Raw genomic sequence first — 27,690 nt, 5'->3', positions numbered from 1 at the left:
TCCAAGTCAATTTATAAAGGATGGATAAGTATTGGTCAGATGAAGCATGTGGGATTGGCTGGGTCAGCCTGGTGGTGTAGCGGTTAAGTTCGTGCGTTCCACTTCAGTGGCCTGGGGTTCACAGGTTTGGATCCTGGGCACAGGCCTAGCACTGCTTGTCAGGCCATGCTGTGATGACATCCCACATAAAATAGAGGAAGACACAGATGTTAGCTCAGCAACAATCTTCCTCAAGCAAAAAGAGGAAGATGGGCAACAGATGTTAGCTCAGGGTCAATCTTCCTCTCACACACACACAAAGAATGGGGGTCAGGGCATTGTAGGGAGAAGCAGTAGTAAGTGAAAGGGTCTAGAGGAGAAGAGAATGAGCACATTGCGTCTAGGTCCTGGAAGTAGCTCAATATGAGGTGGAAGGATGAGAGATGCTTGCAGAGACCAGATCCTAGAGGGCTTGCCATGCATCACAAGGAATTTGAGCTCCATCTTGAGAACAACTCACCACCTTGAGGGTGGTGGGCAACTACTGATGGATTTTAAGCAGGAGAAAGTTACGTTTTGGAAGGTCACTATAGCTGCACCATAGAGATGGGTGGAGTGATCCTGAGGATGGATATTCTTAGAATATCAGGATATCAGTTAACTCCTCTGAGCAAAGACCCATTAAAGTTGTAGACAGCTTTGTGAAGAGGCTGTCAAGGAGACAGATGATGAATGTAGATTTGGACATGTCTGAACATCCAGTTGACGAGAGAGCTGGGCTAAAGATATGTTTCTAGGAGTCTTCAATCTCTTAAAAGTGCAATATGATAGATGAAACTATTGGAACCAGGACCCACGGAGAGAGGCCAGGGTAAAGGGTAAGAGACCAAAAACCTACCGTGGAGAATGTCGGTATTTGATGGATGGGTTGAGGAAAATGAGCTGATGAAGGACACTTAGAACGTCAGCCAGAGAGGTAGGAGTCAAGTCAGGATGGCAGAATATTAAGAGAATTCAAGGGAGGAGGGGTGACCGCATTAAATGTTGCAAAGAGCCAGGGCAGCTAAGGACTAGATAGCCTTCTTGATAGTAGTGTCCACAGAGTGGGGGCTTGAGCAAGATGGCAGTGGATAGTGAAGGCAGAGACAGAAGCTTGGGCATTGAGGGGGAAGAAAAGCAAGAGAGCTGTCATTTAGAGTAACAGTTCTTCTTTCGAAAATATAGTCATCTGTATTTATATACTGTTCTTCTCTGTCTATTTGGCCTGATGCTGTAGATATGCAGAGAAGTACCTAGCACACCGAAGGAACGCATCCAGGAACCGTGTTCTGTGTCTCAGACAAGAATTGCTGGTAAGATTAACAAAATTTTTTTATAAGCATAGCAAAATTTTATGATTATGAGCATCATATATGAATTAGGAAAACTTATTTAAAAGCGCAATGCAATTGTGACTGACTTTTCTATTTTTAATTATTTGAAAAGAATGTCTTCTTTAAACCAAGACATATTTGACTGCCTGGTGTGTGCATAGCGTTCCCTCTCTAGGAGGATAATTGCTTTTTCCTGGGACTAGAGTGGGACCTGGGCCTCAACAGATCCTGCTGAAGGGAGAGGGAGAGGCTGGGGGAGAAATGGGGGCTCGTCTTCTGGGGATGTGCATCTTTTCAGAAAGTCTGCTGTAACCCACCGTGTGAGCATGTTCTGGGGGTGCCTAATTGGATGCTGGTTGTGACTGAAAACAAAAGGTTTAGATAACCCTGGAACCAGGTGGGAAGTGGGGGTTTAGAAGAGTTCTCCATCCCAGGGAAGGCATATCAACAAATACTGATCACTTAGATGTGGAGACAGAAGAGTACTTTCTCACTATTTATTTCCTTCTCTGCTTGCTGAGATTAGAGTGCAGGCTGCCATGCCATAGCCGTGTAGCCACTGCCTGCAAGCTCTCTGAGCCACCTGGCCCTGCCCTCCCTCTGAGTCACCTGGCAGAACCCCAGATCTGATTACCCTAAGTATCTGCTTCCTCTGTGCCAGCTGCTGCCGCTGCCCCGCCCTCTCCTTCTCCCCCTCTCTTCTTCCTCACCCACTTCTTTCTCTTCCCCCCCTCCCCATCTCAATTTCTCCTCGCCCTCGCCTCCTACCCACCACCCCCTCCTCTTCCTCTTCCTCTTCCTCTTCAGGAGTCAGAAAAAGTAATGAGTGACAAGAGTTCTTTTTCTTTTTCTGAGATTGCAAACTTGCTGAGGGCCACGTTAGCGTTCTGTTTTACTTGTATTTCCCAGTACCTTGCACGGGAAATGCCTGGGGCCTGATCGGTTTTGTCGATTAATATCCGAGACACTCTAATTAACATTTGGGTCCTGGTACTTTGCAACTACAAGCCCAACTCCATAGCTGTAGGGAAAAGACTCGATGCATTTATAAAAGAGCACTAGGTTATCTTACCTTTTTTCAACATCATTAGGACAAAGGAGTAGGGAAAATTTGCATACATGTGTAGAGGTGTAAACAGCTGACAGCAAAACCACACCGTCCAGTAGGTGGGCGGTTCACCCTGACAGGCTATTCCTCCATGGGACAAGTGTGAGAGCTGAAGCTCATTGCAGTGTGTCTTCCTCCTACACTATGGTTTAATTCCGTTTTTTCTTCTTTTTTTTATTATATTAAAAAACAAAATTAGCCATTTTAAAGTCCACAATTCAGTGGCATTTGGGACATTTGCAGTATTGTGCAGCTACCACCTCTGTCTAGTTTCAAAATATTCGCATCACTCCAAAGTAAAACCGTGTCCACCTTCAGCGGTGTCTCCTGTTCCCTTCTGCCCCAGGCCCTGCAACCACCAACCTGTGACCACCCTATAGATTATCTGTTCTGGATATCTCCTATAAATGGAATCCTTAATGCTTCTTTCACTTGGCAGATTGTTTTCTGGTTCATCCATGCCCGCTTCCTGCTGACTGTACTCGAAAGGGCGCTCCGCGCTGACAGGCAGTCCTCCTGCACTTTCTTCTGAGAACTGCTTGCGACCCATCTCTCACCTAATGACCGCATCTCATCTTTTAAAGATAAAATGCTTTTTGTCTGACAAGACTTCTTCTTGTTCCCATCACAAAGTCCATCAACCTACCTACGGCTGTACCCACAAACTCTGCAGGCTTCCTTCCTGTTCAGCGGAAGAGTCCTCTCTCTCTCTGTCTCAGACCATCTCCTCCACTTGTGCTTCGCATCGCATCTTCTCTTGGCTTTTTGCTTGTCCTCCTTCTCTCCTCTCTACTGGATCATTCTCACTGGCATACATTCTGACGCCGATAGCTCTCATGTATTCATTTAAACTGAGGTATAGTATTCCGTTGCATGGATATACTTCCATCCTCGGGACTCTCTTCTCTAACTATGCTTCCTAGTCCCATAACTGTAGACGCTTTTTAACTTTAGAAGATTCAGCCAGTTCTGAGGCCAATATACTTGGAGTCATCTGCGACTCTTCTGTGGATTTCGTATCCGATCCGTGAGCAAGGTGTGTCAGGCCCATGCCCATTCCAGCCACTTCTCTGGTCTTGAAAACCCTCATCTTTCATCTAGATTATTGGAATCTTCTCCTAACTCATCGTCCTGATTCTGTTCTTCTGGTAGGAGCGGAGTCATGCTTTAGAAATGTAATTTTGATTGTCTCGCTCCTTTGTTCACAATCTTTTAATCACTTCTGTCATGCATAAGTGAGTTCCAGTGTCTTACGGTGGTCCAGAAGACCGTGTATCATCTGCCTGCTGCCTGTTCTTTCTAATCTCTTTTCTTATTTCTTTTCTCTTTGTTCATGCTGCTTCAAAACACTGGTTTTCTTACTGTCTCTAACATGCCAAGAACACTTCCGCTTATGGCCTTTGTGCTCGCTGCTGCTGCTTCTCTTCTTACCCAAATGTCCTTCCCTCACATATTTGCATGTTTCACACGCTCACTTCCTTCAGTTCTCTCCTCAAATGTCCCCCTCTTGGATACGCCTTTCCTGACCTGATCACCGTATCTCAAATACACCCTCTGTCTCTCTGTCTTGGTTTTGCTTCATGACATATATCCATCTACCCACCAGAATGTAGGCTCCACGAGGGCAGGGCCTTGTCCTGCGCGCTGCCATACTGCAGCATCCAGAACAGTGCTGTGCACATGGCACATGGTAGATTCTTCATAGGTATTTGATGAATTGAAACAGTGAATGAATATTTGTTGTTTTCAATTTTTTAAAACTACAGCGAAAGCAGCGGTGAGGATTAGGCAGGATGACATGGGAGGTCTTCTCTAGGGCGTGTAGTGGCGGAGTGGCTGGGTCGTAGACTGTGGCTAGCTGCTACTCCCCTAGCTGCTGCCTGCACTCCTTGTTCTGGTCTCCATTTCTACCAGTTGTGCGTGAGGGTTCTCATGGTTTTACATTGTTACCGGTGCTTCAACAGTCTATTCTCAGAACCTCTTTATACTTTCAATAATTATTGAGGACCCCCAAAAAGCTTTCGTTGTGTGAGTTATGTTTATGAATATTTACCTAATTAGAAAGTAAAACTGAGAAATTTCAAAAATAGTTTATTAATATGTTTAAAATAGCAATAATAAACCCATTCATTGTATATTAATAAAAATAATATATTTTTATAGAATATTATTGTAAGAAATTGGATTTTCTAAAACAAAAAAAAATTTGGAAAAGTGGCATTGCTTTGCATTCTTGAAAATCTTTTAATTTCTGGCATGTTAGCAGACACTTGGATTCTCGTATCTGCTTCTGTGTTTGTTCCCTTGTGATGTTTCATGTCATGTAACCTTGTGAAAGACGCCGTTCTACATTTGGGAAAGGATGGGCGTGAAAAGGCAAATTGCTTATGATGATGCTGTCGTAGTTTAGGCGTCCCCACCCCAGGAACCCAGAGTTCCCCAGAGGTCACTTTGCAAACCTGTGACCTGTGGAGATAGGGTAGTTCATTTTTATTGGCATTTCCTCAGTTACATGTGTGGCTTAGCCTTTTTTTCATATGTTTATTGTCTTTCTTGTTTCCTCTTCTGTGGTTTGTCTGTCGATATTTTTGGAGTTAAAAAAATTATTTTGATTACTAGTTCCTTGTCTGGAATGTGTGTTGCAAACACCTTCTCCCTTAACCTGTGGCTTTAAATCTTTACTTATGGTGCTTTTTTCAGAATTTTTGTTTTTTTTAGTAATATGGTTTACCCCTTTATTTATCTATTTTAATTTTTGGTGAGGAAGATTGGTCCTGAGTCAACACCTGTTGCCCATCTTCCTCTTTTTGCCTAAGGAAGATTGTCCCTGAGCTAACATGTGTGCCAACCTTCCTCTACGTTGTATATGGGCCACCACCACAGCATGGCCTGATGAGCAGTATGTAGGTCTGTGCCTGGGATCCGAACCCATGAACCCCGGGCTGCCCAAGCAGAGTGCACGAACTTAACCTCTGTGCCACAGGCTGGCCCTTCAGAATTCTTAAACATTAATGATCTGTTAATAGCGTCCCTTTTTTGTGATTTAGTACTCTGAAGTCATAAAGATATTCTTCTATATTTTCAACTAACAGTTTCACAATTTGGGTTTCATATTCTGGTCCTTAGTTCACTAAGAATTAATTTTCCTGATGTGCATGTGAAGTCAAAATCTGTCCCAGCATCTCCCCATTCCAGCCAAGGGTCCCCACTTTTCCCAGCATCATTTGTTGACCAGCAAATTCCTCCTCAGTGGCCTTTGATTCACTCTGCCAAGGTCGAGGTTCTCTGCTCTGTGGCTCTTCTCTCCCAACCTGAATGTCTGGGTCCATAATGTGCCAGGTGAATCATTTGTTATACGCTATGTAATAATATAATGAAATATCTGGTAGGGCATAACTCTCTACCAAAAATAAAAGTTTTTTGTCTGTTTTGGGCCCTTTTCTATATTAATTTTAAAATCAGAAACTTGAATATATGGTTTTGTCAGGTTACACTCAAAACTATACAGTTGTGTTGAATTTACAGATTGACTATCTTTTTAAGAAATATTATCTAAGCCTCATCTAATATACTGTATGCTAAAGGGGGTTCCAGATGGATCTAATTATTAATTCAATTCCCTCTTGTATCAAAACTAAAGAAAAACAGTAACCAACCTCCCATCATTAAAAACAAAACAAGACAAAAACATACAAATAAAAAATAGAGAAGATATTTATCAAATCTTTGGAGAAGATATGACTTTTTAACTTTAAAAATTTAGGAAAGACAATCTCTCAAGACAGGTTTATGGATTGATCACCCCAAGTTTGTTAGCATCTATATGTTAAAGAGGAAAAAAAAAAACCCACATTAAAACATCAGGAAATAAAAACATTGTTTTCAGCAATATGGCAAGGGTTCATCTTCCCTTTATGAAGAGTTCATCCAAATTGATAAGGAAGGAGATAAAGAACACAGTTAGAAATTATACCATATTTGGTTAAAAAACATGAAAAATGCTACTCTCATTGGCAATCAGAAAGTCATTAAATGAAGACAATGGTGAAAGATACATATTTATCTACTGAGAGGGAATATCGTTGGTGTGGGTGCAGGATGCTTGTAGATCCACACACTGCTGCTGGAAGTGTAAATTTCCAACTTGGAAGGAAGACAATTTGGCAATAAGTTTTAGGTACGTTAAATGTTTTCAAATTTTCTGACCCGGTAATTCTACTTTGGGACATTTATGCTAAGGTGGTAATCAGAAATGTGCAAAATGCTCGATGCAAAAAGATATTCCTTGCAAGTTCTTTTTTAAAGGAAAATTTCAGGAGCCCTCTAAGTGTCCAGCTACAGGGAAAGGGTTAACTGAAAGTTACACGTAGGTTATTACATAGGTATTCACAGTGATCTTATTAAGAGTGACTAATGATCGTGTTATAAAGTTAAGTGAAAAAGAAAAGAAAATTAGGAATAAATTGACTTTATAATTAAGGCACACATCTTGATAGCATAAAATAACGCTCCTAATTTTCCCACAGTTGGTTTATTTTTTATTTTATTTTCTCTCGGTATCAGTGTTAGTTACTTCCGAGTTATTGCTGCCCTAGGCTATTGTGAGACTGTGTGTTGAATCGGCTGTATGGCTCTCAAAGACAGAGATGCTACAGGAAATACCACTGCCATTTCAGCATGAAAAAATAAACACCTCTTACAGTATTTTTACTTTAACTAGATTTTATGTAAATACAGGTACACAGGTCACCATTATACCACCACAGTCACCATATCCTGTTGATTTACTAACACTTTGCTACATTTTTTATTTCAGCTCATCCTAGTGTCCAAAAGGTGGTGCTAACATCATCTGCATCAGATATTCCTGCTCAGCCTCCTCGTACTTCGGAAATTTCAATTCCTGCTGATCTGGATAAGACGATAACAGAACTAGCAGACTGGCTGGTATTGATCGACCAGATGCTGAAGTCCAACATTGTCACTGTTGGGGACGTAGAAGAGATCAATAAGACAGTTTCCCGAATGAAAGTAGGTGCACGGTGTAAAGGCTTGGTATGGAAATACCACCACACAGAGGGAGACGAGATCTGTTTGGATCCCCTTTGTTTATCCTAAACTCTGGGAGAATGAACTTTAACACGTTCTTGATCTGTCAAATGACCATCCTGGGCTAGCTCCAAAGAGTAAACCTTTTCTTGCATTTGTACTGTTTTGGTAAGATCATGTTTACTAACGTAAACTGTAGTCTCAGGGTATTTTGAAGACCTAAAACTGGTATCATGAATCTGCCACATCAGTATCAGTGAATGCAACTGTCACACTTCATGCCCAGGGTCACAAGGCACAATTTCCTGAAGTGCCTTTTCAATTTATGTTTCATAATGAGCTGATTTGTTTAATTGCTGACTTTAGAAGTGAGAATCTCCTGTCTATGATTTTATACACATACCATCTAATATCGATTTGTACAGTTCTTTTTCCATGTTCAGTGTGTGCTAGGTTCTGGGCTGTGTGTCGTATAAGGATACTGAAAGGAATATACTAGATAGAAGTTGGGAGGGTACCATAAAATAATAATAGCAGCTCTTGCTAACTTTGGTGAAGTGCTTAATGTGTGCTGCTTATTTCTCTAAGTATTTTACATATATTAGCTCATTCTCTTTCTTGATCTTGTGAGGTAGGCAGTGATTTTATCTCCAGGTTACAAATATGTGGAAACTGAGGCAGAGGCGCTGACTGCGTATAAGCAGACAAGTGGCTGCGACAAGGCCGAATCTGGTACAAGCCGCAGAGCGGGTCCAGGTGGAGCCAGGATGAGGAAGGGGATTACTTCTACAAGGATGGAAGGCAGACTGTGTGGGAGTTTGACATCTGGAGACAAAGTAAATGACATTCCTGGTGTAGGGAAGAGAGGGAATGAAGACAGGCGGTGGGGAGCATGTGGAACACTGGGTCAACATTTGTGCGATAAAGAAGTGTAGTGGAAGTACGATAGCAAGGGCAGCTGAGGGTCACCTTGTGAAGGAGCATGTGGGCTACATGAGGCCCCTTGAGCTTTTGGTCTGTAAGCAACTGGCAAGCATCTTTTTTCCTTTTTCTTTTCTTTTCCTTTTTTTTTTTTTAAGATTGGGATCTGAGCTAACATCTGTTGCCAATCTTCTTTTTTCTTCTTCTTCTTTTCCCCAAAGCCCCCCCAGTACATAGTTGTATATTCTAGTTGTAGGTCCTTCTGGCTCTGCTATGTGGGATGCCGCCTCAGCATGGCCTGATGAGCGGTGCCATGTCTGCACCCAGGATCCAAACCAGTGAAACCCTGGGCCGCCTAAGCAGAGTGTGCGGACTTAACCACTGGGCCATGGGGCTGGCCCCTCTTTATCTTTTTTAAATTGTGGCTGTAGACTGGTCATAACAATGCTCTGCTTTAGTAAGAAGACTGGGGATAGCACAAGAGATGCTTAAAACAAGGAAAAGAGCCCTGTCTGAGTGGCTAAGATGATGCTATTACAATTAGTGGAAATAAGGAATGGAAGAAATGGAATGAGGAGGAGGGTTTGATTGATTTCGTTTCAGGTATGTTGTGTTGCGAGACTCTTGTGCCATTTAGAAGGAAATGATCAGCATTCATTGAAATGTCTCTGGTATTCGGGGTTAGAAGTTGTGAGTAATACATTTAGAAATAATATTTGACACTATAGGAGTAACTGAAGTCTGAAAAATTAGTGAATTCATAAAGAGGAAAAGCTGGGAGAGAATCTTTGCCACGCTATCTGTACTTGTTGGAAATTGTGTTTTCCAATCTTTATGGCTATTTATTAGTTCTGTTCTTAAAACACACTGTTTTCATAATGTTAACTTTTCTCCCATATTTATCAGTACTAAGATACAAACTTTCTTGAGCTGCAGGTTTTCATGTCTAAGATTATTTAATTGCCGTTACAGTTGGCCCTCAGTATCTGTGGGGGATCGGTCCCAGGACCCCTGCGGCCACCAGAATTTGCCAGTGCTCAAGTCCCTTATATAAAATGGGTAGTATTTGCAAATAACCTCCTCTCTTATACTTTAAATCATTTCTATATTACTTATGATATCTAACACAATGTAAATGCTATCTTAATAATTGCTGTAGTATATTGTTTAGGGAAAAATGATAAGAAAAAACAGTCTGTACGTGTTCAGTAAAGATGCAACCATTGTAGCTCTTTCCATCCGTGGTTGGTTGAATCCAGCGACGTGGAACTCACGGATATGGAGCGCTGACTGTATTCCAATCAGCGTTTTCCTAATACCTCGCCCCGGTCCCTGGAGGTGACATTAATTTGTGTTCCTGTCTGATGTAGGACAGATACGCAAGGCATGAGCAGCAGAAATCACTGCTAATGTTTTCAGATCATTTTTTAGTTTTCAAAAGGATTTTCTTCATTTAATCTCCTCAGACTTGATAGAGCTGAGCTGTGAGTGTTTATTATTTCTTTTTGTGCAAACAGAACCCAGAGAGGTAAAGAGCCTCGTCTGGGGACCCAGGTGCTAAGTGGGAGAGCTGAGATTTGAACTTAGGTCCCCTGACTCCAAATCCTGCACTCTCTCTGCCACATCGTGATGCCTCGGTGTCCCTTCTAGGAGGAAAACAACCCCAACTTCCATGTCGGCACGTCAGTTTGCTTCGTTAGTATTCTTACCACGTGGCTTATCTTATCTTAATAATCATTTCTTCTCGACAGATCACGAGGGCTGACTTAGAACAGCGCCACCCTCAGCTTGATTATGTTTTTACGTTGGCACAGAATTTGAAAAATAAAGCTTCCAGTTCAGATGTGAGAACAGCAATCACAGAAAAATGTAAGTTTTTAAAAAAAATCATATATCACGATCCACTTTACCTGAAAATGGTAACACACACACATTGTCAAAGATTATTCAACCAGAAATTAATATTATTAGGCATTTGATGCTCCTTACCTATTAATAGCTGGCCTGTGGTGTAGTCATGAAGTTCGGCATGCTCTGCTTCTGCGGCCTGGGTTCGCAGGTTCGGATCCCAGGGGTGGACCTACACCACTCGTCAGCCATGCTGTGTGGTGGCGAGCCACATGTAAAGTGGAGGAAGATTAGCATAGATGTTAGCTCAGGGCTAATCTTCCTCAGCAAAATAAATAAATAAATAAATAAATAAATAAATAAATAAATAAATAAATAAGTAAAGCTTTCCCTTGTTTTTTATTTTTTGTGAACGTTGTTACAATTCTCTTATGAATTCCTTAAAGTATTAACATCAATGTCTTTTAACTCCTCTTCTTAAAATGCATTCCACAAATATTTATTGAGCAACTACTATGTACCTATGTGCCTGGCAGTAATTTGGAAATACTTTAGTTAAAAACAAAATAAAACAAAGGAAAAAATAAACATATAACACAACCACAGCTGAGATCCCTGTTTCGAGTTTGCTTTCTGGCTTAAGAGCCTCTGTTAAATCTGTATGGCATACAAAACAAAGTCTGAATTCTCAAGAATGTCCTCTCGGGGCAGTCACAGTAGTCTGCTCGGTCACCCCCTCTCCCTCTGCAGCCCTCGGCCCCGCCTGCCGCTGCTCTGTACTGTATGTATTCTCTAAGATGTCCTGACATTTCTTAGTCACCTTACCTTTCTTCACATTAGTTTTTTCCTCTCAACCTTTTCTCCCCAGGTGAAATTCAACTCAGCAGCTAAAATGTCACCCCCTTGGGAAGTCTTTCTCACCCTCTTCCAGTCCCTGGTGAACTGTATTTTCTGTCTTTGCTTCCTCTGTGGCCTCTTCCCTCGTAATTTCACTGTGGATCTCACAGTTGCTTTAAATCTCTCCCCTCCATAGATCGTGAATATTCACCATCCTTGCCCTGGGGCCTCCCACAATGCCCTACTTAATAAATATTTGTGGCCGAATATAAACTGGAAGGTATTTTACTACCTTGCCTAGTATTTCTGAGGGGAGAAAGTCAACTATTCCTCCTATAGAAAGTGTGTTTTGATTTCAAAATAAATGTGATAGAGACAAGGTTATTATAAGGGATGAGTAGGCAGAAAACTTTGTGTCTCGCAATGTTGATTTAGTTTCACTAAAGTAGCCATTTTCCTTCTTTCTCGCTCTTTTTATTAATTGATGGATTGCTTGTGCCCATTGTGGAGGTCTGGATTGATCCTGTTTCCTGCCACGTGGCAGGGGAGCTGCCCTGCTTTAGCGACACCAAACTATTTACAAGGCCGTCTCCAGCTTCCTTTTTCTACTATCTTAGGTTTTTTTTCTATCACCTCTCTGTCTGTCCAAAGTTTCTTTTAAGGTTTTTTACACAACTTTCCTGCTCCTGAATATCTTCCCTTTGCAATTTAACTCCCTCTCTGTGTTGTCTCTCCATTGGTGTGTGTGTGTGTGTGAGTAGAGGCTACACATAGTCTTTGTTACTATTCATTATATCAAAAACCATTCTCAGCTGGAATTTACTGTCTATAGTAGCCTGCTCTTCACAGTTATTCACAAGGAATAGGATGATTTGCCTACTTTTACCATAAACCTGTGATATTTGCTGTCATTCGATGGCTTTGGTTTTATTCATTCAATGTTAAAGGATTCCATTAGTAACAGAATTGATCGTAAGTACTTTCTGTAACTTTTTAACTGACCAATGGAACATTACGATAAATTTGTCCTCTCCTTAAGTTAAAAACGTAAGCAATTTATTGAAACTGATAAACAAGACAGCATTTTATTGAAACTGTTAAACTAGATAGTATAATCTCATTGAACAGTTTTTTTGAATTATTATGTGTAAGTATAATTTACAGTTTTCTGAACAATCTTAAATTAATAGCTAATAGCTATTATGGTTTACTATAACCCTCCATTAGGCCAAGAATTTTACCAAAAGGTCCCATTATGACTTAGCTGAAATGTTACCTTGTACTCCAGTTCTTCTTGGCCTGGTGCTCAACCACAGCCCTTCAGTCCGTCTGGCCTCCAGAACATCTTCTAGAAGTTTGTTTTTAGCTTTCTACCTACTGATTATCATTGGGTCATTGAGGATATTCAAAGCCTTTGCGTACTGGTACTTCTGTTAAGATGGTGAACGACCCCTGATGTAAATAATCAGAAGTCTAAGTTTCCTTAGATCTCTCTTTCCATAACTCCAAGTTAAAAATGAGAAGACGAGAGAAGGGAGGGGAGGGAAGAGGAGGAGAGAAAGAGACAGAAGTAGAGAATAAAAGAAAGAGAAGTAGAAAGAAACACAATAAAAAAGACAGAGGAAATGAGCCAATATGGATTTTTTTAGGATAAAGAGCTGCTGGGTACATAGACCTTGAATTTAATTGACTTTTAGTGTTTCTCTTGAACATATAAAAATACTACTTTTTAGAGCGGTTTCATGCTATGGTAAAACAAATGTGAAAAGTATTCTTAAATAGTTTGTTTTCTCTTAAAACCCAAGACTACCTTGGGACATCTCCTGTGTGGATGATAAATGACTAAATTTGTGTCTTTAAGTTCCATCATCAAGTGCTGTTAAACTCTACCTTCAGCAAACTGGGTTCTGTAAGTATAAATTAGATAGGAATTTATTTTCTTTATAATTTTTGGTTTATCAGTTTATAATAGTAGATATTTTTATTGTGAGTATTTTAGTGTATTTAAAATAGAGTTTAGTCCAAGATTTTCTCTTCCAGAATGGTTTCAGAAATATATCAGTTGTACAATAAGGTAGACATGTATTAAAATTTCTTTAGAATGTATGTAGCAACTTGCCTCCTTTCTCTTTTCTATTTAAAACCTTATTTATGAAAATTTGGTATCAGGTCTCTTTTCCCTTTCCTGGTAGTTACTTTCTGGGTTATTTTTATGATGCCTCCCCCAGTGGAAAGGGTCAAGAACCAGTGGGATGGCACTCAGCATGGCGTTGAGTTGAGGCAGCAGCAGCTGGAGGATATGATTGTTGACAGCCGTCAGTGGGATGACCACCGAGAGGAGACTGAAGAACTTATGAGGAAGTACGAGGCTCGACTCTATATGCTTCAGCAAGCCCGAAAGGATCCACTCGTCAAACAAATTTCTGATAATCAGGTAAGACTCATTAGATATTTTTGGCATTATTGATTTGTTGGATGTGCTTTTTGTTCTATTGTTAACTGTAATTTTAAGGACACTTGTCATGATATTTTCCCAAGGGCTTATAATACATATTGAAATTTATATAAAGGATTTGACCAGGAAGAGTTTTGAATAATTTCTGGAGGCATGACACATAGAAATGTACATGCATCCCAGAGTTACAGCTCGCTGACTCTTTGCAAGTGGAACACCTGTGAACCAACTTCTAGAAAGAGAACATTTTCAGGATCCCAGGAACCCTCCTTTTGCTCCCTTCCGTGTCTACCTTGAAGGTTATTTTTATTTATGAAATTCCCTGAGACTTTCATTTGAGGGCTACTGTAGTGACCAAATCAGGTAATAAGTAAGTTTAGTTTCTTCTAATACCTTTATAACCAAACTGTTTTATCCATATCATCAGAGCAGATACCACTTTTGTGATCAGTTTGATTGTAGACTTGATGATATTTAACATTTATGGTGTTTTTAAAGTGCTATTTTAAATTCTCTCTACAATCATAGAAAGTATTCTCGAATTAGAGGTTATGATTGTTGGGTTATATTTTGGTGTAACATTTATTTGCCCTTCAGATAGCCTAAGATGAAAGTGTACATTCGTGAAGAGTATAATAAAGAATATATGAGAAACAAAATCTAAAACATCAGAGCATGTTTTCATTCTTCATACATGGAGACTTTCACGTTACAATTTAAAAAGCAAGTGGCCAGGTGTCCTGATTTCCCGGGTCATTCCCTGTGTTTATGGTATCTGCCGATTGTTTTCACCAAAGGACTCAACCGTAATAATCGGAAAAGCCCTGGATGCTTAACTAGAGGAATACAGTCAAAAGTGATGTCAATACTTCACTTACCATATTCAGAATATTCTTTTTTAAACAACAGTATGGTTCTTTTCTTCTCATCCATCTTTAGGATGGATTTTTCTGCCAATTGCTACAAAAAGCATTATCAAAACATTCATTTGTCATCTAGATTTCATGGAGAGTGTCTTGATCCAGGGGCTCTCAGAGATGGGAAAGTGTGTCCAGCAACCAGTGCCTGTGGACCCACTCAGCATCAGCTTAGCTGTTCAAGCAACCGTCAGGAAACCTTGCTTAGTTGCTTGATCCACCCAAATAGTTAACTTTGTGAACATATGTGGAGATGCAGGGGCAACAGACAGAAGACTTCCGTATTGTCAGCCCCTTTCCATTTCTCCAGGCATGTAGAGAGGAACCCTGAGTTCGTCCCTATGTAATGTATGTTCCCGTAAGGATCAGACGTATAGCAGAAAGGATGAAAAAGACAAATGGCTTGAGGAAGTAAAGTATATCAAAGGGGTACAGATAATAATCTTTTAATATCATCTGCCACGTACCTGATCACTTTCTTCTTTTCACTCCCAGAATTATTTTTGTTTAAGCTTACATGCGTGAGTTTGTCCCATAATTTGTTTTCTTCTTTTGATATCTGGGTCTAAAACATGTTAAACCTACTGGGAGGACCAGTGTTTTGGTAATATTAGTTACTGAGTGACCAAGTCTAACACTTATGCCTAAAATTACACCTTAGATATTGCTTCAAGAACTGGGTCCTGGTGATGGTATTGTAATGGCGTTCGATAACGTCCTGCAGAAACTACTGGAGGAATATGGCAGTGATGACACCAGGAATGTAAAAGAAACTACCGAGTACTTAAAAACATCATGGATCAATCTGAAACAAAGGTAATGCTCAGTCCCGGCAGGTAAATGCGTGTGGACAAGTTGAGAATTTGATTGCTTTGGCTTTCTCATGGAAACATGCCACATCTGTGACTTCTAGAAGTCCATTTTATTATTATTGTTTTCTGTGTTTGCTGTGCTGAGTTAGTATTATCACACAGAATGTATACTTGGCCATTATCTACTTGAATTTCTACAATGGAGTTTTTCTTGAATAAGTCTCCACTTCGCCAGTGATCATTTGATGTGTTCTATTTTCTGACTCTTCTCGACATTCCCCAGAGTGCATCTTGTAGTCCTCGGATGGTAAGGAGCCCTTGGGTATTTACAGATGCGTTAGGGTAATGTGATCCCTAATGGTAATCAACACAGTGTGCTGTTGGCCAGATCATCCTCGGTTGAGGCTGAGAACGCATGGATCCAGCGCTAGACTCCTGAAATATACGATGTGTATTTAGGGCTTCAACTAATTTATCTTTTCTTTCCATTGCTCTGTCTAATCAGTATATTCAGAGCAGTCTGAAATAGCATATGTGTTTATAAGAGAGATTTTTCTGTCACTTGAACACCTGGGATTTGAGGAACTATAAACAGTGGTTAGCATCTCTTTAAGATTGCATATTTATATTCATCGTCAGTAAAAAAGTGTTTACTTCCTGCATAGCACTGGGAATGCCTGTGTCTAAATGAAATTGTGGTTTCACACACATCTTTATATATTCAAATGCAACTGCCTGAAAGCTAATTTGATATGAAAACATATTTATTTTGCAGTGAATAAAATGAGTAATATTGGAACACCTTATGATATATATTACTGGTAATAAAGTATGGCCAACCGTTCAATAGCAGTTTGACATGGAGGTGTTTTATACATCTTTAGAATGTCATTTTTAGTTCGAATCTCTAATGTCGATTTTCAGAAAACTCAAAGAAAAGATTTATGAAGCAGTTTATGACCATGAATGTGTTGCTGTATACACCCAGGATTCTGGAGGAAATAAGACTGGAGTAGCAAATAAAAGCTTCAAAGTAGTTAAAGCAGAATATAGTAATACAGAATATGTAATACAGATCTTTCTAGCATTTTAGGACAACTGTTTTCTTTTGTTGTAACAAGTTATTTGGATATACTGAGGATCTCAAAACTGAGTCAGCACAGGGGGTGAATTTAAAACAGCTTTAAAGTGCAAACTTCCAATTATAAGATAAATGAGTCCTGGGGAAGTAAATGTTCAGCTTGGTGACTCTAGTTCACAATATTGTATTGTGTATTTTGAAAGTTGCTAAAAGTTCTCATTACAATTAAAAAATTTGTAACCATGTATGGTGACGGATGTTAACCAAACTTATTGTGCTGTTCATTTCACAATATACACATATATCAGAGCATCATGCTGCACGCCTAAAACTGATGCAATGTTACATGTCAGTTATATCTCAATTAAAAAACCCAGCTTTTACCCTAAGAGAGATAGTCCCTAAGCATACTTTATCTGTGTTTCCAGAAATTCCATATATGAGAATTATGACTTTGTTTTTGTTGTAAACAATACGAGAAAAATTGATCACTTAGGAATGTGTGGCCTCTTTATTTAGCACCTCCAATTCTTCTTTTCACTTTTACTTTGTAAATATTTTAAGACAGCCGACAGCAGTAGTTAGATTAGATGGAAGAGGCAATTAAGAATGAATTATATTCTGAGGTGATCTGTCATTTATCCTAGCTGAGACAACCACAGCATCCCAATTTTATGATAGTTACAAGTTGTTGTTCTTATTTTCTTTCTGAGTTTTGGGAGAAATAGGTAAACCTATTAATATTTAGACATGATTTAGGCATATTGTCATCTATAAAGCAGGGGAAAATACAACAAAACTGTGGCTCATGAAATCCCTTCATGAGTGACAGGTGGGGTTTTTATGCCTTCAGAAGATTTTCTCTTTTAAACGCAATGATATTTACAGTTTTTAACTGTTGTAATTGGAGATCTTTCTATAACATGCAAATCCTTCCATAACATGCAAATCGTTCCTTATCTTCTTAAACAAAGTATGTGAACCTATATTAAATGTTTTTTGAATTCTTGCATTATCGTTGTGAAGATAGAATTAAGGAACTTTAAGAGCTGTGTGTGACCTTATGGTTTATCTAAACCAGGACTTCTCAAAATTTTTTCATTATCAGCCCCCTAAGGAACTTGTTTAGATCCCACCCTCAGGAAATTTTAATACCACAGGTATACTGTGTATTTGTTTCTGTACTTGATAGTTGTGCTTTATACATAAAAAGAGTAAATTTTTCTTCCAACCTCCTCTACCCCCGGAGAGCCACGTATCACTTCCACTGAGACTGCAGGGCCTAATCTAATGCTCTCAGGCTTAGAGAAGTTCAATGACATGTTCAAAGTCACATACCACAGCCAAGGTGATATTTTCCTATGCTAAATTATGATAATGCTCTCCATGCTCTGAGTTCTGAAGAAGTGGTAGTAAATTTATTCAGGCTGCTATGCCTGATGAGATTTTGTGCTTTGTTTTTGGTGTATACATTTTATTGAGTGTCAGCTCATTGTCAGGCACTGTGCTAAGCTCTTCACATGCATTTTTTTCATTTAAATCTCACAACAACCAGAGGAGACCAGCCAGCATTTTCATCCACGCTGTGTCGGTGAATAAACTGAAGTACAGAGATGCAAAGGGATGCCCAAGATCACACAGCTCATTCCGGCAAAGCTGGGATTGGAATCTGAACCTTTTTAACTGTGCATTCAAGCCCTTACCGTCCTTAAAAATGGTTTTATTTTTCTCCTTTGCTGTCAGAACGTCAGCTGTTGCTGCTGACTGCTCTGTGTACCCGCCTCTTGGATCTGTCTGTCATTCCACTTACTGTTTCTTATCTGTGTTGAGTTTAGAAACCAGATCTGATTAAAAATATGGGGGGCCTCTGCTAGGAATATTACACACTTCAGTCTGGGGCCATTGTGTCCGCTGTAATGCCACCAAGAGGCCTTATACAGAGCTGCTCCCTTATCTCCCAGCCGTATTCTGATATGCATCATTGTTAGCCAAATTCTGGAGAAGTGAAGGGTTATTATCCTTGCACATGGTACGCTGTTGTTGTGGCATAATGTGTGAAGTTTGATATCAGCTTTCAAAGAAACTGTTTTGTATGAATTACAATTGATCTAAGTAATTTGGCCATTCACAGTTACGGGTCCACCATCCCTTATCTACAAGGCCAAAATCCAATACGCTCTGATAACAGAAAGCTTTGCATTGACATGAGGCTATTTATTATAGTCTTTGTAACTCAGTGTGAATAGCCTAGCCCTAGCTGCAGAAATATTAACGTGTTTGCTGCCTCAGACCCTACGTGGGGTTAATATGTCATATAGATACATTCATAACAATAGCTTTCTGATGTACAAAAACTTCTTAATTCTGAAACACAACTGGCTTGCGGATATTTTGGATTCTGTAAACAGTAGAACCGTCTCTAACATTTTAAATTCATTGACACATCTTGACTACTACTCTTTTCATCTGTGAAAATTTTTTTCCCTACGTCTCTTAATGCCAGTTAACAAATTTTTTAGTGCAAATTGAGATAGTGATAGTTGAAATGTGCTTATAGTAACTTTTAGTGTGGATGCCTGATTTGGGTCTGAAGTGGCGTTTTAGCCCTGGAGTGCCTGTGTGTATGCATATGTATATGTGCACACACAGACTTGCATACATACATATGCGTACATATAATTATCTATGCTGAAATATTGTAAAGGAAATGATACAACATAACTTTATGCTATAAAGAATATCTTGTAGATGATTAATTACTCTGTGTTTTTCTCTTTGCCCTTATCTCCCAAAAGCCATATTTACCTTGTCTGTGTTAAGGTGCTTCCTGGTTTGTACAGGCAGCACAGAAAGCACACGGGCTGTGGTCTCTTTAATCCTTGATTAAATTACAAACTTACGCACTTACCATCTGTGTGAACCTTGAGCAAGTTATTTCAACTCACTGAGCCTCAATTTCCTTGGTTTTAAAGTGGACAAGGTATCTAATGTCCAGGATTATTGTGAGAATCAAAAATTAAGTTCTTCGTATGTGGTTGTGTGCTCTACAAAAGGGTAGCCAAATTATCATCATCTGCGCTGGCATATTATGTCTTCTTTGTAAATCCACTGCCCTTCAGTCTGTTTTACAGTATTGTCTGTAGTTAACTTAGCAGAAGGTTGGGTCATTTTCATTTGTTTGTTTATAGTCATTTTGAACAGTCTCAACTTAATACTAATGATAAAATAGTTGCTTGTCTGTTTTACTGAATATGGTATAGACCTTATAAACGTTTAGTACTGGATGAAATTTCTTAGAAATGCCGTTTTCTTGGTTTGTGTCTTAATCCGTCCAGGCTGCTGTAATAAACTACTGCAGACTGAGGAGCTTATAAACATCAGAGATTTACTTCTCCCAGTTCTGGAGGCTGGAGGTCTGAGATCAGGGTGCCCATGGGGGGAGTGAGTCGCAGACCTCTTGTATTCTTACATGGTGGAAGGAATGCAGGAGGGCTCTTGGTCCTCCTTTAGAAGGGCGTTAATCTCATTCCTTCCATTATTTCTGTTATGGCTTTTTTAGTAGAGATTGTTTATCGTCCTTACAGATTAGTAAAAACGAAGCGTTCTTCTTCAGCATTTTTCCATTGTTCGATTTGGTCAGTTCCTTTTAACAACGATGGGTAGGAGACACTCATATTGGAATTGTGTCCTGTGGCCTGAAATCAACCAGACTCAACTTCTGCGCCCTTAAAATGAATGCTGTAGCAGCTGTCATTCCCAAATCAATGGGCTTGGATGAAAAGTACAGACAGCCTATCCTTCCAGCCTGTACAGCAGTGTGAGGTTCAGAGATTTGGGCCAGTCAACTTCAGTTTACCCTCTCAGAAGCCTCCTTCTTTCCCTGAAAGTCACCTTTACTTTTCTACCTGTTTCTTTCATTTTCATTGCTAGCATTTCATTTTTGGTTTCCCTTCTGAGCTGGGAAGGAAACTGGCCAAGGAGAAAAGTGTAAAAATTATACTCTTCCGTATTTTCCTCTTCTGCTATATTATTTTAATATTTCAGATATGATTTTATTGCCTGTAAAAAGGAATTTTACGAACAATGTCTTTGTGTCATCTACATAAAAATGTTAACATCTTCATTTTGTAAATATCAAGCTCGAGTATGCAAATATGTCTCCTTATATTAAACTCCATTTCAGACAAGCGGAAGGACCAGTGCCTGTAGTGTTTGTTTCTGCTTCCATTTGTTCCTTTTTGCATTAGTTAGTGAATTAAATGTGTATTTATTTAGCCTCCTACTTGTCAAATTCTGTATCAGCCCTGAAGAATCAGCTGTAAACAATGCCCTGTGTCCACCCCCAGGAAGTGCCTTTCATAGGGAGAGCCAGGTAGTAAAGTAAGAAAATTGTAGGTGATTATTTTGGAGGAAAAGGGAAATTAAGGAGGTGCTACATAAGAGAAAAACTTTTTAGCTTGGGTGAATTTAGGAAGCATGACCTAGGAGGTGGTGTTTAAGCTGATACAGTTTAAAAGGAACCATCCAAAAAACATTCCAGAGTGCACAGCAAATGTAAAGTCAGGAGGCAGGAAAGAACATAGAATGTTATTGAAGTATAGAGAATAAAGGGGCAGGGGCTTGAGATGTGGGAGAAGGCGGAGACAGAGCCCAGATCGTGCTGAACTTTGTAAGACATGGGGAGGGAGTTTGGGTGTTATAAGAACAAAGGAAAACTATTGGAATTACCAGGCAAGAGAGTGGCACTGTCTGATTTGTATATGTTAAATTTAATTCCTCTGGATCTTATACGGAGAATAGATTGTAGGAGTATAAGAGAATCATTGTGAAGACCAGTGAAGAACCAGCAGTTGTGGTCCAGGTGAGAGATGGTGGTACCTGGGCTAGTGTGTGCCAGCAATGGTGGAAAGAAGACGATGGCCTAGAGAGATACTTTGGAAGTAGAAAAGATGTCTTGATGGATTAGATATATGGTTTGGGAGAGTGGAAACAATCAAAGATGGCACGTTGTAAAAAGATGAGTGGTGGTACTGTTCACTGGGGAAGGCTGTGGGGTTTTTTGGGAGAGAAAAATCAAGAATTGGATTTTGATATGTTCATTTTAGTGCTTATTAGATCTCTAAGTGTATAGGTCATGTAGGCAATTGGGTACATGAACCTAGAACTCCAATATTCTGGGCCTCAGATATGAATTCAGGAGTTCTCAGCATTTACATTGGGGGTAAAATCTGGGGTGAAATCACTAGGAAAATAAGTAAAGATGGAGAATAAAGAGGGCACTTGACTGAATCCATAAAGCCTAGAGTTTGGTGTTGGAGAAGAAAAGAGAAGACAACAAAAGGGACTGAGAGAAAGCTTCCAGTGAAGTAGAAAATCCAGGATTTGTGGTGTTCAGAAGTGGAGGGGAGAGACCATTTCTAAGAGGGAATTGAGAGAGGAGAATATTTCTAAGAGGGAATGATCCACTCTGTTGAATTAGGCTGATAAATCAGAAAAGGTGACATAGAACACCATTTATGAGATTCCATGGTTTGGAGGTTACTAGCGGTTTTGAAAAGAGCAGTTTCAAGGGAGTGATGGGGCTAGAAAATGAGAAGAAGGTGAGGAAGTAGAAACAATTTGTGGAAAAAACATTAGAGAAGTTTGTGATGAAGAGTGACAGAGAGACTGAGGAGTACCTGGAGAGACTGAAGGGTAAAGAGAGGTGAATGATTGTCTTTAGCTAGGACATGGTAAAGCATGTGCGTGTGCTTGTGGGATGAGCCAGCAGAGGAGAGGCTGATGATGCAAGATAGAGAACACAAAGAAAGAGGAAAGAGGAAAGCAAGTCCTTGAGTAGACAAGAAGGCGGCATCTGGAGGATTGAGTTTGGTAAGAGCTGGGATGCATTTTCCACTATGGCAGGAAGGACAATGAGAAGATGAGTACAGATGCATGTGTTGGATTAGTGGTGGGAAGATGAAAGATTCCCTGTGCAGTGACTTCTGCTTTCTTTATGATCCATGGGGCATGCTGTCATTGAGTTGGAGGTGGGACTGAGGAGATTTGAAGAAAGAGGATCAGATGTAAAATCAGAATCTTGGTGGGTGGGACAGAGAGCTTCCTAGGAGAACTTTATAGTATTGCTGGGCAGTGATGGGAGCGTGTGGTTTATAATAAAAAATGTAAAGGAAAGATAGCCTTGTGGTAGTGTTCTTTAGCAATGTCCCTCTACTCAGAAGCAAGTAGAAAGACTGCAGATGAAAAAGAGAGAGACAGGGCACAGGAAGGTATTTGTAAGGGAGTGGAGACAGGGGTTGCCTCTAGTCCATAATGGTGTCTGACGTGACCCTTTCCCTGGGTGGTGCAGTTGCTCACTAGAACCGCGGCTTGGCAAGCAGATCTCGAGTTGGATTTCAGACTCCACTCACGTTGAGGCAGTGAGAAACCTTGATGACTATATGCAGGGACCATGGACCTGGCCATCAGTATATGAACATAATGGATAAATATCTTGTGCTTTGGGAGAGTACGATCTTGCCTGGAAGTAGCGATGGGAAGCAAGGAGGAAGACCCTTATTCCCACTCCTCATCCCGAGGGATATAGAGTCTGAGAGAAAAAAGAAAAAAACTTCATTAAAAATTTGCAGATGAATTGATAGCCCTAGGGAAACCAATTCGACTTTATCTTAAGGTGAAGGGCTTAATCTGAGGAGTTGGGGATCTAGAACAGGTTTCTGGGCTTAATGGAGGAAGAATTTTGAGGGTGGACTGGGACAGATTAGGAGAGGCGCAGAGTCGTGCTGGAGTTATGGTCCAATATTGGTTGGCCAGTGAAGCCCGGATGTCTGACTTAGCTAAAAGGAAAATAGTTTGTGGTGAGATAAGTCCCCTAATGGAAATGCCTCTGTGGTCTTGACTATCTGTAGGGTGGATGTGGGGGTGGGGGTTCCTCTCTTGAGCTTCCCAAGTGGTGTGGCATCAGCAGCTTAGAACAGTCTGCTCAAGTCCCATGGAGTGAAAGACCGTAGGTCACTGGGGATATCTGCAAGTGACTAATTCTTTATTAAATTGACTACATTTCCTCACAGCATGGTTTAATACATTTTCCAGCTAAATGTTATTTATTTACCAAAGAACACAATTACCCTGTAAAGATACCCATTAAAAGTCTTGAAGGATTGTTTCATTGTATGTTTTCTACATGCCACTCAAACTACTGATGCTACTATTTTCCACTGTAGAAGAGAGAAATATATTTCATTTTGTGTGACTGTAAAGGTCACCTTTTAAGTATACTGAAATTTAGCAACATGTATCTATGAGTTTCTTAAGGTGCTCTTTTCCATTGAAGTAAAAAAAAACAAAGAAACATATGTATCTATTTGTGTTCACTCTTTTGACCAATTAGAAGCACATGCACATTCGATTAAACAATATGTCTTGTAGCTTAAAAATCAAGTATTATTTCACATCTTTAAAATAACATTTAAAAAAGTCAGTTGTGGGTGGCCATGTTTTGTTATGCTATAAAATAACTATAAGCTGTTTCGTAGCATATGATAGTTGCTTTTGTACCAGAAATCTCTTTACAAGCTGAGTTTACGTTTTAAAAATCCCAATTTCCTTTAATATAAACTATTATAAATCTGTCGCTTGTGTTCCTTAAGCCTTTTATGAGAAGCTATTTATATTTTCAATCTGCACCTTTTCTTGCACTAAAGAATTCTATGGTCTGTTACTTCTGTTTTAAGTAAGAATTTTTATTTCTGTTGAAGTTACCCTTCTAAACTTCAGATGTTGTATCTTTTAGATTTTCAGCCTATCCTTGTTCTTTATGATTTATGAGTTTAAAAAGATTTTTTAAAAGCCTTCTCTGCCTTTGTCTAGTAGCTATAATTTCCAAAACTTTGAATCGCTTTTTTTTCTATAATACTACCCCTTCCCCTGTATTCTCTCCTTACGTTTCTCAGGACTTCCTCTAGCTCTGTTCTGATCTTTCTTGAGATGAGCAACCAAGACTGCCAGATACAAACTGCATTGAGAATCAGACTCATGGAAATTTGGTACTGCGTGTGAGCCTAGGGATCTTCCACAGTAATGCCGCCTGGCTCTTTTGCCGTCTGTACACTACTTATCTGTTCCCACCAGTAACATTTCATTTACATGCAGTGATGCTTAATGAAGCCGAATTTGAAGCTAGGGAAAGGGGCGAGAATGGAGGAACTCTTCTAGCAGGTTTTATAATCTGTGTGATGGATTATGAAGTTTTAAAAGGACCCCTGGAGATTCTGAAATGAGCTCTTTACTCATCTAGTCCAAGCAACTTATTTTAAGGATGGAAAAAAAAATTGGAGATTTGAAATGATTTACTCTAAGCCAGGTAAATAGGAAATGGCAGAGGTGGTACAATTAGGTCGTTTTCTTGTGAGAGGAGTGCACACATGTCATGAAAGGTAATTTATTAGCCTGTGTGATAAAGTGTGCATACACATTCCTGAGCCTCTAATTTTAGGAATTATTTTTGGCCTTATGGTGGTACGATAAATCATGTGAAATTCTTTGAAAATGGATAAATGATTCCTATAGTATCCAGTATACCATACTCTACTGTTGAATCTAACTTAAAAAAAGACTAAAATGTGTGGTGTGGAGAACTGATACCTTTGAGCTATATTCTATTTGAAATTTCATATGAAATTATATTAATTTTGAAAATCAAACTATAAATTAATATATATACACTATGATTATAACATTTTAAAGTGTATATTTATTATAATATGAAGATAACTTGGACTGCTATGAATAGAGTTTAGTTTTAGTGTGTTCATTATTTTTAGTTGTTGACTGTATTCATAATAAAAAAAATCTGACACCAGATACATGTGAACTTAAAAAAAATTCTGCAGGACATTTATTAGCAAATTGCACATTTGCATGCTATAAGCAACATTAATTTCCTAGTATTTTACCAAATTCACATATAAGGTTAGGGGAAATATTATTTATTGAGTGTTTACAATGTCTTGTATGCTTATATGTGTATACCTCATTTTCTTCTTAAAATATTACAAGAAGGGAGATGTTATTCCTATGTTTGTATTAGTTTGTTCAGTAAGTACTTGTTGAGTTGCTACTGTCTGTAGGCCCTGGGGCTACCAGGTGCACTGAGGATTCAGAAGCTTTCAACAGATAAGAAAACAGTCACTTTGAGTCATGATTGGAGATGTAATGAGGTAGGCAGAGTAATGGTACCCAAAGTTGGCGAGACTATCTTGAATCATCTGGGTGTGCCCAGTTCCATCACATGTGTCCTTAAAAGTGGAGGAGAGATGCAGAAGAGTGGGTCAGAGAAATGTGATGTGAGGACTCAACCCAGTACTGCTGGCTTTGAAGATGGACGAGGGGTCCATGAGTCAGGGAATGTGGGCGACCTCTAGAAGCTGGAAAAGGTGAGGATACGGATTCACCCATAGAGCCTCCACAAAGGAATATAGCCCTGCTGACAGCTTGATTTTAGTCCAATGAGCCCTGTGTCAGAAACTAACCCAGAAAACTGTGAAATAATAAACTTACGTTGCTTTAAGCCAGTAAGTTTGTGATGATCTGTTGCAGCAGCAATGGCATGCTAATAGCCGTGGTAAGGGAAATCATGGGATGTTCTGGGATGAGGTATCATAGGTTTGGAAGGTGTCTACACCAAGTTCTGGAGGGCAAGTAGAAATAAACCAGGTGGGAAGGGGAAGGTTAGTCGGGGTGGGGGGAGAGGAAGGATATTTAAGTAAAGCTCTGGGTGTGACAGAGACAGTGACCACTTTGACGATTAGTAATTGGTTCGTTGTAGGGAAATAAAGCATGAGGCTTGGAGTTATGAGATGATTCTTGAGAGGTAAGCAAGACTCAGACCATGGAGAACCTTGTGTGCCAAGCGGAGTTTAGGGATGATGAAAATGATGCTTGAGGAGATAGGCAGCTGCCCAAGCTTTCACAGCTAGTCAAGGTGGAGCCTTGTCTGCCTTGATCCAAAACCTGTATTCTTTGGTTTTATAACTAACAAAGTAGCCATCTCTTATATCATCTTAAAGTTGTTCCTCGGCAGTTTCCTACAAAGGGAATATTTTTCAGCAGAGTGTCTTTTCCCACTGATGACTATTAGATAATTTGACAGGTTTGCAATAAATGCCCTAGTTTCTGGATTCAGAATGTTGCACTGGTCACGAAAGTGTGCGGCTGGTATTGCCTAACTCGCTGGACCCAATGCTGTCTAAGACCAAGTGATCATGATCCTCTTAGCTCACTTGTCCTTTGAGGCATCATTTTAGGATCTCCACTTCCCCTGCTAGCCTGGTCCTTTATGCTTGTTGGGTCTATAAATGTCTCTCATGTACAGGGAATCCTCTGACTTCGGAGTGAAGTCCTCTCACATATTTGCACCCTTTTCCCCTGGTCTGGGCGTTGTTAGGATTAATATAGCTAATCTGTAATGGTCTGTTTTTACATTCGTTGTTTATGACATAACCTATCATATACATATGAATATTCTTAAACATAAGGGATACTGACCCTGTAAAATGAAAGTACTTGATTTTACTAAATTATATAGTTACTAATTTTATGTGAGTGTTCTTATCCGAATCACCTATTCATGGTTGATTAATTGTGTGTGTGTACTCTAAGTTTTTACTTTTTAGTATCTTTTGGGCACAGTCTTTATTTGGTTATTCTTAATGCTTTTTCTGTTGATGTTTTAAAAATTGAAAATATGGGCAAGGTTAGGTGGAAGATTAAACACCACCACCACCACCAACCAAATGCTGGTGAGTAACTTCTAAATTTTAAAAATTAAAGAAATGTATGCAAATAATTACAGAAAAATTTAAACGTGCTGAAAGATTTATAACAAAATATAGTGGTTCTCTTACTACTTACCACATCCTCCTCCCTCGGCGCAACCACTTTCTCTCCTTTTAGCTTCTCCTTGCGTCATTTATACATTTCCATATTGTAAATAAAATGAGTATATCATTATCTTCCAATTCATCAATAGTAGTAGACATTGTCTATTGATATTTTATTCTGGTAAATATATAGGATATAGCTTTCTTATACCACCATTCTCTTTCCTTCTTTATCAGTGAATTTTTTTTCCACTTTTTTTGTCATGGTAAAATACACATAACATAAAATTTGCCATCTGAACCATTTTTAAGTTTACGGGTCAGTAATATTGAATACTTTCGTATTCTTGTGCAGCCATCTCCACCATCCACCCCTGTAACTCTTTTCATCTTGTAGAATGAAAACTCTATACCAGTTAAACACTAACTC

The 27,690-nt window shown here is 39.5% G+C and overlaps 1 protein-coding gene across 33 annotated transcripts in view; it reads left to right on the top strand.

Annotated features, from left to right (window-relative positions):
* UTRN (utrophin) overlaps window positions 1-27,690 on the top strand; it is a 479,488-nt gene that overhangs the window by 219,554 nt on the left and 232,244 nt on the right. For all 33 annotated transcript variants that reach the window (XR_011535458.1, XR_011535457.1, XM_070602744.1 and 30 more), the window contains 5 exons: window positions 1,256-1,331; window positions 7,277-7,491; window positions 10,182-10,299; window positions 13,344-13,549; window positions 15,149-15,303. Coding sequence is in view for 31 of the 33 variants with exons in the window: in XM_070602744.1 (XP_070458845.1) it covers window positions 1,256-1,331; window positions 7,277-7,491; window positions 10,182-10,299; window positions 13,344-13,549; window positions 15,149-15,303 (770 nt within the window). In the remaining 2 variants the exon portion in view is untranslated. The remainder of the gene's footprint in view (window positions 1-1,255; window positions 1,332-7,276; window positions 7,492-10,181; window positions 10,300-13,343; window positions 13,550-15,148; window positions 15,304-27,690) is intronic.

The sequence above is a fragment of the Equus przewalskii genome, chromosome 32 (genome assembly GCF_037783145.1).
Source record: "Equus przewalskii isolate Varuska chromosome 32, EquPr2, whole genome shotgun sequence".
Lineage (NCBI taxonomy): Eukaryota > Metazoa > Chordata > Mammalia > Perissodactyla > Equidae > Equus > Equus przewalskii.
Note: the sequence above shows the minus strand (reverse complement) of the source record. Positions and strands in the feature narration are given on the sequence as shown.